This window comes from Vanessa tameamea, chromosome 4 (assembly GCF_037043105.1).
Source record: "Vanessa tameamea isolate UH-Manoa-2023 chromosome 4, ilVanTame1 primary haplotype, whole genome shotgun sequence".
Taxonomy (NCBI): Eukaryota; Metazoa; Arthropoda; class Insecta; order Lepidoptera; family Nymphalidae; genus Vanessa; species Vanessa tameamea.
Genome location: NC_087312.1, coordinates 8,671,993 through 8,688,185, shown reverse-complemented (window position 1 = coordinate 8,688,185; position 16,193 = coordinate 8,671,993). Strand labels below are relative to the sequence as shown.

At 31.3% G+C, this 16,193-nt stretch overlaps 2 protein-coding genes across 2 annotated transcripts; both read left to right on the top strand.

The window, feature by feature from the left end:
- The first annotated feature begins 3,495 nt into the window (after positions 1-3,495).
- Positions 3,496-12,646, top strand: LOC113394542 (aromatic-L-amino-acid decarboxylase). Its single transcript, XM_064220740.1, has 6 exons — positions 3,496-3,654; positions 7,641-7,725; positions 7,995-8,229; positions 10,239-10,488; positions 10,653-10,801; positions 11,168-12,646. Exons 2-6 carry the CDS (start codon positions 7,646-7,648, stop codon positions 11,885-11,887), a joined length of 1,434 nt encoding a protein of 477 aa, XP_064076810.1. The 5' UTR covers positions 3,496-3,654; positions 7,641-7,645; the 3' UTR covers positions 11,888-12,646.
- A 307-nt stretch (positions 12,647-12,953) lies between these two features.
- Positions 12,954-14,910, top strand: LOC113394540 (spermine oxidase-like). Its single transcript, XM_026631888.2, has 2 exons — positions 12,954-13,389; positions 13,540-14,910. The coding sequence occupies exons 1-2, from the start codon at positions 13,121-13,123 to the stop codon at positions 14,840-14,842; spliced, it is 1,572 nt and encodes a 523-aa protein (XP_026487673.2). The 5' UTR covers positions 12,954-13,120; the 3' UTR covers positions 14,843-14,910.
- The last annotated feature ends 1,283 nt before the right edge of the window (positions 14,911-16,193 follow it).

Sequence of the window (16,193 nt, the reverse complement as noted above, 5' to 3'; positions counted from 1 at the left end):
CTGGTTCATCTTTTTCTTTGTGCTTTTAGAAGTACAAATAACATTAATATATCAAGAAAAAAAGTCTCAACACACATATTGATGTATGGTTAGTATTTTATTCGCACTACCTATTACCCTACTTTTATCGCTATATAACCTCTTTCGGTTGCCTTCACTTAATTATACTAATATACTTTAAAAGCTGAACCTTAATAAATTATGTACCTAAACCTCAAGGATCACAGGTAAAAACCGTATGTCACGTTTGTACTGCCTCTAGGTTATTGAGTTTTTTCCATCAAGAAGTTGTCCAAATTCTGGAAAAATTAATCTGTAGACGCGAGATTTGGTGAGTACGGCAGATGACGGCAAGCTTCCAACCCCAGAACTTGTCACTAGTGACCGTCTGCTGTCCAATAAGAGGTCGTGCGTTGTAAAGCAGTTCCTACCTGCTTTGGTCAATCACGTCCTAATCAAAAACTTCTGAGTGATTGCAATCACGTCGTAGTCAATATCGTCTGAGGGTTTGATCAGAGCAGGTTGGAGAAATGCGAGTTCCTGCAAAGCATGACGATTACTTCGCGCTGGTGGTCATTGAGTTCTTTAGAGACCCATTTGTCAAGCTTTTCTTGCTACAATTTTGTGGCTAACTTGGAAAGTTGCTGCTAATTCAGCCGTATTCAGATTTAGTATGATGATCTGCACCGATAATATGCTGATGAGATTTTACAATCACCTTTAATTTGTCATTGTTAATTAAAGGTTTTGACCGACCACTTATTCATTTTTCAGGCTAAAATTTGCAGAACGGAAGCGGGTAAACCAATAACAGGTTGTGCATTCATTTGTAGTGTTCGCTCCATAACGTTGATGTTATATGCCGCTTGGTTAAGACACTACTGATATTTCACTATTACTCGAATTTTTAATTCATCCATGACAAGCAATTTTGAAAAAAGACCTCAATGCTTACAAATATATTTTTTTAATTTAGAATTCTTAACTATGCAACAAATATTTTGATTACACAATTATAAATAAAATTCAATATAGTTTTGATAAGATACAAAAAAACTAATCATTACATAGTATAAAACAAAGTCGCTTAAAGATCTTTAAAATTACACAACGAATTTTGATACGGTTTTTTTTAGTAGATAGAGTGATTCAAGAGGAAGGTTTATAATATTATATAGGTTATATTATATAGGTTTAAGTTATACGTATAATACATGCACAATATAGTATATAAACACTGATAATTTTAGAGGTTTCTAATGTGATGTCGTAAATAAATACATTTTTTGAGCTTACATTGCAAATGTACTACAGTATTGTACACCTTGAAAGGGTCTACAAAAAAGTCCTGGATGGTATATGTCTATCTCTTAGGGATAACCCACAATAACCATTTTTTATCTTTTACTTTTTACGAGAAATAATGGCTCTATAAACTACCTTAAATACATTGTGCATTTTATACAGCCCTTAGGTACAGCATGTAATTTAAATGAATATTGTCGGAGATATTAAAGTTTCATAATATTAATTTACTTAAAATATAAATTTTAATATTTTCGAGAGCGTCTTGCCAATTGATAGCACACCAATCAGTGATAAAATACTGAACAAGAGCCTTATTCAACTTTCTCGACGTCAAATACAAGCACATTTATATCAGAGTTTTATGTTATATACGTTTTTGTTACAATAGTGAGTTTTATTTCTAAATGTTAGTAGACAATTTAAATTATCTTGATATATGATCGATTCTGTATTATGTATATTATTAATTTTGTTTTTAAATCATAAAACAATGAAATCGTTAGAAATATTTATTATTGTCGGAAAAACCAAAATATTTAACAGGTTTTAATATGTAACTACTGCATTAGTAGTATATACATATTTAAATTATATTTTTCTTCCTTATTTTTTTTGTCGTTGAATAATAGTTTTTATTTCAAAAAAGAAGCTATGTTAAGGTAAGTAAGTGAAAAATATCTACATATTTTTAAAAGGATTTTGTAAACAAATCATCCGAAATTATGATTTTAATTTATTGCCAAATTATATATACATAAATACCATAAATTAACTAGACGTAGAATGATCACACCCCTATTGGGTTACTGGTGGTGGTGGTTAGGGAGTTATGCGTCATTAGGGACTGGTGCCTGGTGGGTGCGTGTGTACTTGAAGAAAGCTCTTATAATTATCTGACCTCAGATTATTTGTAGCCCAGATAAGCGAATCACTGATTTTTTTCTATTTTAATTATGAAAATTAGCTTCAAGTATACCTACATTATTGACGACTAGGCGCTGCCGTGTTAGCAAACGCAGTCCACAATTTAATTAAACAGTCCACGATTATAACGACTAAATATAAGTTATTTTATATAAATAGATCGTATTATATTAACCACCCGAATAAGTACGTAAAAATTAGAAACGTCGTAGATTAAGAAATAATTTTGTCAACCGAAATTAGCCTCAATTCAAATGTTTGTTAATTTTCTTTGACAAATAACATTGTTTTGGTGTGAAGGGTGCCGTTGACAAAGTAATGATGCAAATAATTATCTTTATTTTTGATTACAAAAATTAAGTAGGTACTAAAAATATGAAAAAAGCATGAATGCATTTGAATTTATTAACTATAACCTTTACGCAATATCGTTTCGCACTCGCACATTTAATACTTATCCACTTGGGAAATACTAATGGCTAAATATATTATAGATATAACTTTGATAAAAACTAATTTGGAACAAAAGTAACAAATTAGGGTTTTTTGCATTATGAAATAGCGAGTTTATCAATTAACTATACACTTTAGTCAACTATAGATATTTAATTATACTTATATAGATGACAAAAAAATCATAATGTAAGAATTTATTTTATTTTTTTAAAAGTACCTACCTCGTTGGTTACTTGCTAAAAATGAACAGGCCTAGCCTAGTAGAGGCATAGTGCTAAGTAGTTCGAGACGATACTTAAGTATCGCAGTTTCAAATCTTCAATATTATTTAGATTTTAGATTTTTATGTTGATAGTCTATATCTACCAAATGAAAATAAAAAATCACCGATAGTACTGTCAGATATACCAATAATGACGATTTACAAAACATTTTTACTCGTTTATAAACTACCTTTTGGATACAGACGTCACAGAGTTTAGTTTTCATTTTATTAATGAAATTCTAGCTCACAATGACGCTGGCTGTAAATATAATAAATATAACTTTACATATTATGCGTATCTTTTTATATCATGATTTATTTTCATTCTCATTTCTCGTTTAAACATTCTTAAGATATTTTAAAGTTCACAATTTGATTCTACTGTTCAATATTCAAACTTACGGTTCGAACTTACCGGATTAATTCGTGGTGAATTAATCAGCTTGTACTATTCGAGTAGCGCAGCTCATGCGCTAAAGTTAATCTAGTAAATAGAATACTGAATATACGGGTATATACAGCGATCCTTCGCCTATACTACGTATATAAAGTGTCAGGCGCGGCGGCGGGCGTAGTGTGCGAATGGTATTGGTCAGAGCTAACCGTGATTTACTGCTGTGAGAATCATACAGACTGAATCAATTTCCTACTTTCGATTTACTTTGAGTGATAGTATCAATAAAGAGCTGGTATTCAATTTGGTAAGTAGACACTGACAAAAAATTTCAGTTTTAAATTAGTTAAGTGATTCTCATCGATTTGACATTGATCTAAATTTTGTATAATTGTAAATGAACAAATCATACAAAATTTAAAATATCGATAAAATAATCGATTTAATTAATAATGGTAGCTTTTATTTTTAAAAAATATTTTTTTTTTTGAAGAATTTCAACTTTAAGTGATAATATTTTAAAATTCACATAATTCATTCTAGAATTCGGCTCTATAATTGAAATAAGATAATATGTAATCGTATTTTTAAAATACATATTTAAAAAATAGACTAAAGGGTCGGTTAATCTTCACATTTGATTTATCTTTAACTTATTAAAAATAAATTGTAATATACTTTTCGAAGACAATTTCGTAGATAACTTACAACAACCTTGAGAAACAACTCTACCGACTCAAAATTTACTCTTGAAAAGTAACTGAGCGAATTAAACTCACATAGATATTTACTTTCAATCATAATCTTATAACCTTGAATTCCCTTGTCCGAGATACCGAAACAAGTATCAATGTTGTCGATAACAGTTATCGACAATATTTTTATTTACGCTTATGTCATGAACATAAATTGGGAGAACATAACATGATCAACTCATTTTTTGTACAGAAGACTTAATTCACAAAAAAAACATCCACGATTATTGTAAGAATATGCAAAAACAAAATAGTTATCGTACGTACAATATTTACTTATATATAATTTGTTCTATTTGATGACCGAAATAGCGGATTAGTCGGTGAAATCCTGTAATTTATGAAATAGTCTCTAGTATTTAACATTAATCACCTCTACCGTTTGATATACTTACCCACTTTTGTGTTTAACGAATAGGTAAATTTTTTTATAACTTGTTGATATTGAACTTGAAATTTACTTTAATAGATGGATACCTACGACAATCTATGTTTATATATTTTGTCAAATGCAAAAAAAAATATCTCATTGTGATTAATTAGTAAATTATTATTAAAAAGTGTGTGTTTTTTTAGTGTTTTTTTTTTTTAAATAAGACAAATTTATTTTCTTGATATTCTTACTTAAAATTTCAACAGTTCTATTCTTACTTGTAAATATTGTATCCTTATGAACGAAACGACGGTCAATGACATTTTTTATAAGCTTAATATTTTTAATGATAACAAAACGGCCTTCGTTAAAAATTGTTGAAATCCTTTCCAAAACAATTTTTAAAATATTTAAAACGGATGTAGGATACATATTTATTTAATATATAATAGGATAAAAGAGTTAAGTAACCAGTCTTTCGAATTTCTAATTTTATTGTCACTTTTATTGTGTATATTATGAAATAATAACCTTTTAATTACAAAATTTATTGGTTAATCGTGTTAGTTACTATCTACACTATTGAAACATGAAAAATGTAATAAAATGCGTTTTCTTTATAATATATACCGGTCGAATCAGACGTACAAACTTTTCAAATAATATTAAATTATTTAGGGACCTACTAATAAGAAGTTAATTTTGTTATATTAGTGTTGGTTATCAATTTCTCATTTATTATCTGGTTATAATATTATGTCCATTGGCACTAATACACACATGCTTAAATTTTTGTATATTTAAATTCAACATAATTGTTGTAACTACATACATACCTACTTATGGATTTTATTTTTCATTTTTTTTCCTTAAAAAAAATATCAATATTAATTATTTGGTAATATTAGTTTAAGCGTCAAACGAGGAAAATTGTATGTGACAGGTTTTAAGTTTCTCCTCGGTAGGTACAAAAAGGGAAATACCCGTCGAGCGCAGTTCGGGAAATAACGCTTCGTTTACTTTTAATCATCTACTCTTATTTCTTGGTTTAAGTTTTAATATATTTTCAATGTCAATTATCTTGACAACATGTTAGGGTCAATTATTAAATATGCATTCATTACGAATACATTTTATTAGACCAATGCACAAATGTATAATTCGTAGTCAATAATGATCTTGACGGACATATTATTATAATGCTTACTTAATATTATCGCACCTAAAATTATTAAATATATACCTATATAGTCAATCTAGTAGTTATAAGCTGGATTTTTTTTGTGTAAATACAAATATTAAATAGTTTTTTGATATTTTTCCTCTCCAAATTATTGTTTTCTAGTTTTTCATACCTACTTGCAATTTTTTAATCAAGTAATCTAATATTATTGTTGAAAATTACTTGTTTTAATAATCTATAATTGGTCAAATTAATGATAACCGTGGCTATTTCAACGTAGTTCTTAAGATTTTGAACGCTATATTGCGTGCGCACCAGTTTTACCTTGACCGTAAGGAATATCATCAATATCCAAACAACTCTTGTTCTGCGCTTCATATTTTTTTGTATAATTAATTTTTTCCATTTAATTAATACAAAAAAAAATGCGAAATGAAAGCAATTTATTCATAAAATGTAAAGTAAGATTACCTTTCTTTGACTTTAAATTAGTTCGTAGAAATAACTGATTTTTACTCCAGATGAATCTTTTACATTTATAATCATTAGTAAGTAAGGACTTGTTACTATTTATTTTAAGTTACTATTTATACTATACTGATTACTACTGTAGAGTCCCCCGCCATAGAAGCTACTCTAACAAAGTGTCTAATCAAAGACAATAGGATTTAAAAACGTTTTTTACAATTTTATTAATATTTTATATTCTTATCAACTGTAACAAATCTCTATCGAGAAAAATGACCACTAAAACAAGACACCCAAGTAAAGTAGTAGAAGTAGACATACTAAATTGCCATTCATTAGATAAGTTAATTAATATTTCGTAATCGGAAAATGAATAGAATTTAACTAATTTAGACAACTTTATTAAATTGAAAAGATAGAGCTATCGAGAAACATGATAGTTTTCTCGATATAAATTGGGCACTCTATTTATATTTTCGACAGGTTTGCAGAGTATCAGATTCGAGACAATTTTTTTTAATATTATTTTACTATTTTTATATTATATGAAACCTATAGTCTATTTCAATCGAATAAATAATAAAGATAAACAAAGCTTAGATTTAGACCCATGCAATTTGCTATTTGCTTAACTATATTGGTACCGTAATAATAGTTACACGGTTCTCAATGAATATATCTTTATTTAGAATACAACTATTAAACTTATGTATAATTTTGTTTCGTATACATTAATTTCTTTTTTTTTTTCGCAAGTCTATAATGCATATCAAAGATAATTCAAGCTATCGACTAATGATATCGTGTCAATTTGATGTCAAATGTTGTTTATTTTGCTTTTTTCCTCATGTGGTTGGAAAAGATATGTTTGAATAAATATAATTAAACTAAATAATACATTCATATTATTTTAACACAAACATATATAATTTTTTATCGTTGTTAATAATCTGCAAAACCATTAAATTTTCAACGTGTCTATAATAAAATTGTGCTTGAATGTAAAATTTGAACCAATCATTTTAATTTAGTGGCTAAATAATTTAAAGTAATTTTTAAACCTTGATGGTTTTTTAAAAAACATTTATTTACGATTGAAAATGGATTCTAACAGTGTTCGTTAACCGTGTGCTTGCGAGGTCCGTGGGTAACCTCGCACCACTTGTCCGTTGCGTTGTGCAACTACTGCTGCGCCGTTCTCTCGGCATTGAGAGATATGCAGCATTTTTCAATTGTTTTATTTAGCACCAATTAAATAATTTAATAAGAGTGAATTATAATATAACACGTGGTCATATTTTAATTTTTAAGGTCTGTCATGTCGGATCCGAATTTAAAGCTGAAATTTGGTTTGTGACTCAACTATATACCGACTTGTTTCTGAATTCGTTGCAATATTGCTACTAATAAAAGAAATCAATTTGGCTGACTTTTCGTTTTGCTTTTTACTAAGTAGTATTTTATTGATTAAAATGTGGATTCCATTCTTATAATATGTACTTTTAATAATGCAGAACCAATGGAGTCAAAGGAGTTCAAGGATTTCGCGAAGGCGATGGTGGATTACATCGCAGAGTATTTAGAAAATATACGTGATAGGTAAGGAAGAGGTCTTTGAATTTTAACAACGTAGACGATTAAAATATAAACGTAAATCCGAAACAGCGTTTGTAACGTCTCTAAACATAGTATACAATGGCAACAAAAACATCTTTGATCATCAGTTGCTTGCATTTTTTTATTGTTATTGTGAATGCAGCACTAACTTTTCATTTTGTTAATTTGTTCGGATTGTCATCTCTACTAAAATTTTACTTCCCATTCTGTTCGTATTATTTTTTCTATATAACCTTTTATATTTTATCCAGGGAAGTAGTACCGTCAGTCAAGCCGGGCTACCTCCGACCATTGATCCCTGAGCAAGCGCCAGAGAAGCCGGAGCCCTGGACCGCCGTGATGGACGACATCGAGCGCGTTATAATGTCTGGAGTGACGCACTGGCATTCGCCACGGTTTCATGCCTATTTCCCGACAGCCAATTCTTATCCTGCCATCGTTGCGGACATGCTCAGCGGTGCCATTGCCTGCATTGGATTCACTTGGGTTAGCTTTGATTTTTAAATCTGTACGCACTCATATATTTTTTTTAATTTAATTAATTTCCTAAATGTACAACAGTAACCGACTGAGAAGAGTGCAACGCATATTAATAAACTGCAATAACCACGTTTATAGTAACTGTGATTAAATAAATATTTAAAAAAAAACTGTTGTTGATCCGATCAAGGTAAACCGGGGAACCGAAGGTCACTTCATTTAGAATACGTTAAAATAATCGTTAATATGTCATAGGTAATTAATTTAATATCCGCATAACGATTGATACGTTTATGGTCCTTATCCTGGTATCCAATCGTTTGGGGTCAAAGTATATTTTCAATTCATCACTGTCGCTACTCATATTCCACACAGGGTTGGATTCAGAGATCTTGAGGCCCTGGGGCAATAGTGGAGGCTTCCTTCCCTATTATTATTGTACTAATTAATCTCTTCTTTTCGTAACAGTTACTTTAAGATTTTCTTTGTAGGATTTATTTGTAATCTCTGTACCCTCTCTTGTAGAGTTCCCGAGTAAGTTGCTCCGATTCCTCTCTGCTAAATACAGCCCTGATGCCATATTCAATATAATGAGTAATTTCTGTAACATTTATAGTAAATTCTTAAAAAAATAAGCAACAGCTTACTGTCCCGTCTTCGAGAAAACAATTAACTCCATTTTATTATAAAATAATCTGAATAATTTACATAGCGTTCTGTGGATCAATGTCAATGGCAAATTCGTAGAGTTGTAAAAATGCGGACAAGGAAAACGGGTACGAGTACAAAGCTATTTCATTGGTTACAAATTGTAACGTCAGTTATATTATAACGTAACTTGTTACGTAAATTTATGCATGCATGAATTCCAGAAGTTTTACATTACATTTTTTTTTTTTTTAATTATCATGGATTCTATCATAAGATCTTGAACAAAATTTCATTTCACAATTATTCTCTAACAACAATTATTCGTCCGTAATGTGTGCTGGAAATTTAAAATTTAATGATTTTCTTATGGCCAGCTTACCTAATATTTATATGGACCCCAGAATTAATCCTTATCTAAGATAATAATTTAAAAAGACACAAATGAAAAAAGGTATTTACTATAATACAATTAGGACTATTAGACTTTATTATTAGACACTAGCGACCCGCCCCGGCTTCGATTCTTTATATGTATATAACGTTCAAAGTTTTTCAGACATTAGACAATACTAACCGATATGTCCCTGCGTTTTAAATCTGTAATATCTTCGAAAATATTCATTCAAATGACATGCTGTAAAGGGCCATATTGATCTACGTTAAATGCCCAATGTATTTAATTGTATACTGAGTAATGCTGTATTGCTTAAAATCTCTTAGAAAATAAGCCATTATTTCTCGTAAAAAGTAAAAGATAAAAAATGATGATTGTGGGATAAGAGATAGACATAAACCATCGCGAGCGTTTTTGTAGACCTTTTTAAGGTGTACAATACTGTAGTACATTATTTTGATCTATCTTGTACGGTTCAGCCAGCGTTTGCAATGTAAGCGCAAAAAAAAATGTTTATTTACGACATCATATTAGAAACCTCTAAAATTATCAGTGTTTTTCTACTATATTGTGCATGTAGATATTATATATATAAACCTTCCTCTTGAATCACTCTATCTTATAAAAAAAACGCATTAACATCCGATGTGTAATTTTAAAGATCTAAGCATAGACAGGGACAGACAGACAGCGGTAACCGATTTTGTTTTATACTATGTAATGATTGTATAGACAATATAATGTTAGGTACATTTTAGTAAACTAGATTCGTACAGGGACAATTAAATTTAACTTTAATAAATTCGATTTAGACTCGTGTCTCGCTGTTTTGATATTATTATTTGAACAGAGTATTTTACGAGTCAACTATGTATCAATGATATCACTTGTTCTTTTTACTCATTAGTATAGAAACATAAATTTTGCGAATCTTATCCGAGTGATTTAATGTTAACCTATTAATTTACAGATTGCTAGCCCTGCATGTACCGAATTAGAAGTGGTAATGTTGGATTGGCTCGGTCAGATGCTTGGCCTCCCGGAAGAGTTTCTGGCTCGTTCTGGTGGGGAAGCTGGTGGAGTAATTCAGGGCACAGCCAGTGAAGCTACATTAGTGGCTCTTCTTGGTGCAAAGGCTCGTACTATGCAAAGAGTGAAGGAACAACACCCAGAGTGGACTGAGGTCGAGATTCTATCCAAACTCGTGGGTTATTGTAACAGTAAGTGAAATTGCTATTTAAAAAATATAAATTTATCGTATAATTTATGAATTTTCGAATATTCCCCATTATTTGTTACAAATATCACAAATTATATTGTAAAAGAGTTATGTTGTAGAATAAGAATTAGTTATTTTGCTGACATGATAATCTTTTATCCTCAGAGCAAGCTCATTCGTCTGTAGAGCGAGCTGGACTTCTCGGTGGCGTTAAGCTTCGCAATTTGAAGTCAGATAATAAGAGGAGATTACGAGGTGATACATTAAAGGAGGCTATTGATGAAGACATCAGCAATGGCCTAATACCATTCTACGTAAGTAGATCTTAGATCTTTCCTACGGGTTAACAAAATGTCAAAACGGAACAAACCAATAGAATTGACACATTTAATTCATATGGCTTATTTATTTATTCAATACTAGCGACCCGCCCCGGCTTCGCACGGGTACAATGCTGATATTAACTATACTACAGAATGTCTTACAACGTTCACAGTTTTTCTATATATTAATATAAGTACATACCTAATTTGATAATTTTTATGTTAAAATATATTTTGTAACTATATTTTCCATATACTATGAAATGAAAATTGTGTACTAAAATATATTAAAAGCAAATTTATATAGATAAAATTTAATTCGAAAAATACCAATAATAAGTCTAATATTGATTACAGGTCGTGGCCACCCTCGGTACTACATCATCTTGTGCTTTCGACTGTTTAGACGAAATAGGTGACGTATGCAAGGAACGAGATATCTGGTTGCATGTGGACGCCGCATATGCTGGATCAGCTTTCGTCTGCCCGGAGTACCGTTACCTGATGAAGGGTGTTGAAAAGGCGGACTCTTTTAACTTTAACCCTCATAAGTGGATGCTCGTTAACTTCGACTGTTCCGCCATGTGGCTTAAACAACCTCGTTGGGTGATCGATGCATTTAACGTTGATCCTCTTTACTTGAAACACGACCAACAAGGATCCGCGCCAGATTACCGCCATTGGCAGATACCTCTTGGCCGTCGTTTTCGTGCCCTCAAACTTTGGTTCGTGCTGAGATTGTACGGCATCGAAAATATTCAGAAACATATTCGTAAACATATCGCTTTGGCGCATCTTTTCGAGAAACTATGTCTAGAAGATGAGAGGTTCGAAATATATGAAGAGGTTACTATGGGTCTTGTTTGCTTCCGACTGAAGGGGAGCAATGATATTAACGAAGAGCTACTGAGACGTATTAACGGGCGTGGTAAAATTCATCTCGTACCATCTAAAGTCGACGATGTTTACTTCCTGAGGCTGGCTATTTGCTCACGGTTCTCCGAAGAAAGTGATATCCAAAGTTCCTGGGAGGAAGTAAAGGCTACTGCTGATGAATTATTACAAGTACAAAAGTAAATTTCCTTTAAAAAAACGTACTAGTGCAATGTTGTCTATAGTTAAATGTTTTAAAGAGATATATTTAATCAAATATACGACAAAAATATGCTGTACTTAATAATGTACAAAAAAAAAATTGTTTAAACTACGTATCTATGATAACAAATCTTAATATAAATCATATAATCTATGGCAAGTTAAAAAATTCACGTCTATATCTATTATAATCTGTGGTTTCTCTAAACATAAGGCTCGAAAAAGCAGTAGCAGGTTGTTTTGATTGACAGAAGTTTTTTTTTTTTCGAAAATGTGATGTTTGATTAATGTTTTTATGGCTATACACATTTTTTTTATAAAAGACTTTAAGTTATTTCTCATTATGATTTTATGAAATACCAATATAAGATTATTTATAATTTTTCATATTAAATTTGGTTCCATCGTTCAAAACCTATTAATGTGCGATTATCAAACAATAAATAAATAACCATGCGTATGCAAAATATATATTGCGTAAAAATATTAAAATATCAAAAAGGGTAAATAAGTATTAAATTATTTTATTGGAATAAAAATTCCATAATTACAACTTACACTTATAACTGTTGTCTTACTTATATATTCCATTAGATTAAAAACTAAATTAAACTTGTGAAAATAAGCAATCTACGCTTTTAACATTTTGTTTTTATATTTGATATGTCTGATATGTGATGTTATGTTTATTTATTGTAAGCATTATTATTATTATGAAATAGTATAGTAAATGTTGTAAAAATATTTTTTGTTTTATTTTTAGAGATATCCTAATATTTTATATTTATGAAAATATAAGTACGTGCAAATCAGTACTTACACGTGAAAGAAGAAAAACATTTTTGTATTTAAATCGTTTTTAAAGCATTCAAATTCAATAATTATCGTCGCACTTAAAGTACCTAGTTTTAAAAATCTGCTCGTTTTTTAGATTACAATATAATATCTGTAATAACTCATAATTCTAATAATGGTTTTTATTCATAAAAATAAAACTAAACTGACTTAATATGTATAACAAACTCAAAGTAAGTAGGAAAGTAATGGCCACGCAATAAACTCGAAAAAGAAGGTATTAAGACAATCTTCTTGATTTATGAGTACGTACATAACTGTCTTGTAGACAATAAAACATTTCAACACACAAAATTAGGTAGTTATGGTAGACTTATTTTAAAAATTAACGTGTTAAATTAATCATCTCAATGGAAGAAGATGAAATCGTTACGTGTAAAACATTTATGGGCTAAAGATTGGAAAATACTGTTTACGGAATATTTAGAGATGAAATGTTGTAGAAATTTAAGTAAAGCTGTCAGCGCAGCGGGGCAGCAGCAATGTATTTTGGATTCTTGCAGTATCGGTTCATCCTGTCAAGAACCTCGCGTTATAATCATAGGGGCTGGCATGGCGGGTTTATCAGCAGCGCACCGGCTTACCCAATGTGGAATTAGAAATTTTCTTGTTTTGGAAGCTAAGGAAAGGTAAATAATTTTTTTTTATTATTTATCTTCTTTCTACCAATAAAAAATAAAACAATCTAATAATATTGTTTTAATATTTTTGGTAAGTTTATTAAAATATTATTACAAGTTCTATCATTAATAAATTTACATTTCAAAATATTTTTGTAGGCCAGGAGGAAGAATTCATTCTTGTTGGTTGGGAGACGCAATTATTGAAATGGGTGCTGAATGGATCTATGGAGCTTGCTTGCCTAACTCCATATATACATTAGCGTCGCAAGACAGGCTATTGCAGACACCTTTGCCCCGTTTAGATTCAACAAAAGGCTTATTTTGCACAAGTGAGGGACGCGCCATAGACTTGCCAGTGACAATAACAGCATACCACACATTTAGACAAATAGAACAGCAGGCTGCAAATTTATTTCGTTTGGGTTGTGAAAGACAACATGGAACATTACTAAATTTTGTAGGTTTACGAATACAACAAGAGTTGCATAATTTTCCTGAAGATCAACGATATGACGCCGCTAGAGTTATGTTTGGCCTAACGAATATATTAAGAAACAAATGTGGTGATGATTTATCTCTTGTTAGTGCTGACCAATACGGTAGCTATATTGAACTCCCGGGTGGAAGCGTGCGAGTTCCGTTGGGATATGTCGGGGTAATAGCTCCTTTACTTCGAGGTTTACCCGATAATAGCGTTCGTTATAATAAAGCAGTAAACGTTATACGTTGGGGCCAGGGTCAAACAGGTCCAGGCCGAGTTTTAGTCAAATGTTGCGATGGCGAAGAATTAACCGCCGATTATGTAATTATTACTGTCTCCTTGGGATGCCTGAAATGTCAAGCCGATAAACTTTTTGCTCCACCTCTTCCCGTGTGTAAATTAGATGCAATTTGTAATCTAGGCTACGGTCTTAGCAATAAAGTATTTATGGAATATGCAGAGCCCTATTGGGTTTGTCATGAAGGTAATTTAAAACTCGCATGGTCTGCCGAAGAACTGCAATGCAGATGTGACTGGACTAGAGGTGTGTGTGCCGTTGATGAAATGCCAGGCAGTAAACACGTTCTATGTGCTTGGATATCGGGGCAAGAAGCTGCGATGATGGAATCCTTAGCAGAAAATGATGTTGCTGAAGGATTGACATGTCTATTACGTAAATTCACGGGTAACCCGTGTCTACCATATCCTCAAATGTTATTACGATCGCGATGGGCATTGGATCCACATTTTTGTGGATCGTATTCATATATGAGTTGTTGTTCAACTGTTAGCCAACAATGTGAACTAGGTACTCCGATACCAGGCCCTTGTGATTCCCAACCGCCTATTCTTTTATTTGCTGGTGAAGCAACTGTACCTGGTCATTTTGGTACAGCCCACGGCGCTAGATTAAGTGGTGTCCGCGAAGCCGAACGGATCATACTATTGACTAAAAAATTCGAAGGTCCTCCGCGTTAGTTATCTTTTTATCTATGTTGTTTATAATTCGTTGTTGTTTTTTAAATAAATATTATTTAATAATTTTTTATAACCCCTATTATAATTACTCGTTATTTTCCAAAAAATATTTTTACCAAAGAATACGTACTGTAAACCAGGTATATTTAATCTTAACTTATATTATTATAAATTCGAAAGAGTTTGTTTGTTACTCTTTCACATTTTAACTACTCAACGAATAATAATCTTATTTTGCATACACGTTGTCATGGGTAAACAAAACGACATAACTAAGCCGCGGGCGAAAACTAGTGATAATGATATTGAGAGCAGGCAGGTAACTATGCAGGTGGTATTATAGTGCTCGAGTGTATACAAACATAGTCACATACTCTATTCTGTCATTCTCATAATCCGATGGGACGACAATCCGATACAACCGGAGGGTGTTCCCCGAGGCACGAAAGTGTTAACATTGCCAACTTCCAAATTTCAGACTGCTATTGAAAATATCTTAACGGAAAAGAACCTTATTATTGCCCCTACGAGGGGTTTCAGTTACGGACCTCAAGATTGCAGTTTAATGAGCTAACCACTAGACTGGACTAACGAGGCAGTAACTTAACCTAATATATTAGGAACAGAATAGCTGTTAAAACAAGAATAAGTTTATTAAACCTACATTGCCTTCATCGCATCACGCAGATGCGTGTTCTTGAAATATATACATATATTTATGAATATACGTCTGAAATGTTTGTTAAAAAATAACAATAAACGTAAATTAAATGGCTTAATATAATACTATTATAGTTTTTATTTACGAAAACGAAAAACAGCAATGGAAATATTTAATTTGTAATGCTTATTAGCATGTTTGTCTCCAAACTGTATGTATGATGTCATAACTTTATCTTACTGTACAAAGTACACTACATTATAATACAAAAACAGCATCTCTGATAATCATGGTTCTATAGTAAATCGAGAAATATAATTATATTATTATAATATGATATGATAGAAGAAACTCTGTCTGTCTGTCTGCTGTTGCACTTTCATCGAACCGAACCAAATTTAATGGAATTTGTTATAAACCAAGCTTGAACTCCTAGGTTGCTTTTTTCCGAGCACCGGACGACCGACCCGTAAAACGCTAGCGAAGCAGCGAGCGTAAACTATAATCATGAAACTCCGAATGGCGAAGTTTTAGTATAGCAACTTGGTTCTTACATTTCACATATAAGATGTATTTTAAGTTATATCATTAATTTTATTGACAATTCTACTATAACATAGCATTCAGGCTAGTTGAAGACAGTACGAGACAATGTCTTTAAATCCGCAACAAAATTATATTTAATGTCAC

Coding starts and splice junctions, on each gene's coding strand:
- LOC113394542 (XM_064220740.1), top strand. CDS start 7,646: ATGGAGTCAAAGGAGTTCAAGGATTTCGCGAAGGCGATGGTGGATTAC. Junction 8,230..10,238: donor CCTGCATTGGATTCACTTGG/GTTAGCTTTGAT, acceptor ATTAATTTACAG/ATTGCTAGCCCTGCATGTAC. Junction 10,489..10,652: donor ACTCGTGGGTTATTGTAACA/GTAAGTGAAATT, acceptor TTTTATCCTCAG/AGCAAGCTCATTCGTCTGTA.
- LOC113394540 (XM_026631888.2), top strand. CDS start 13,121: ATGAAATCGTTACGTGTAAAACATTTATGGGCTAAAGATTGGAAAATA. Junction 13,390..13,539: donor GTTTTGGAAGCTAAGGAAAG/GTAAATAATTTT, acceptor ATATTTTTGTAG/GCCAGGAGGAAGAATTCATT.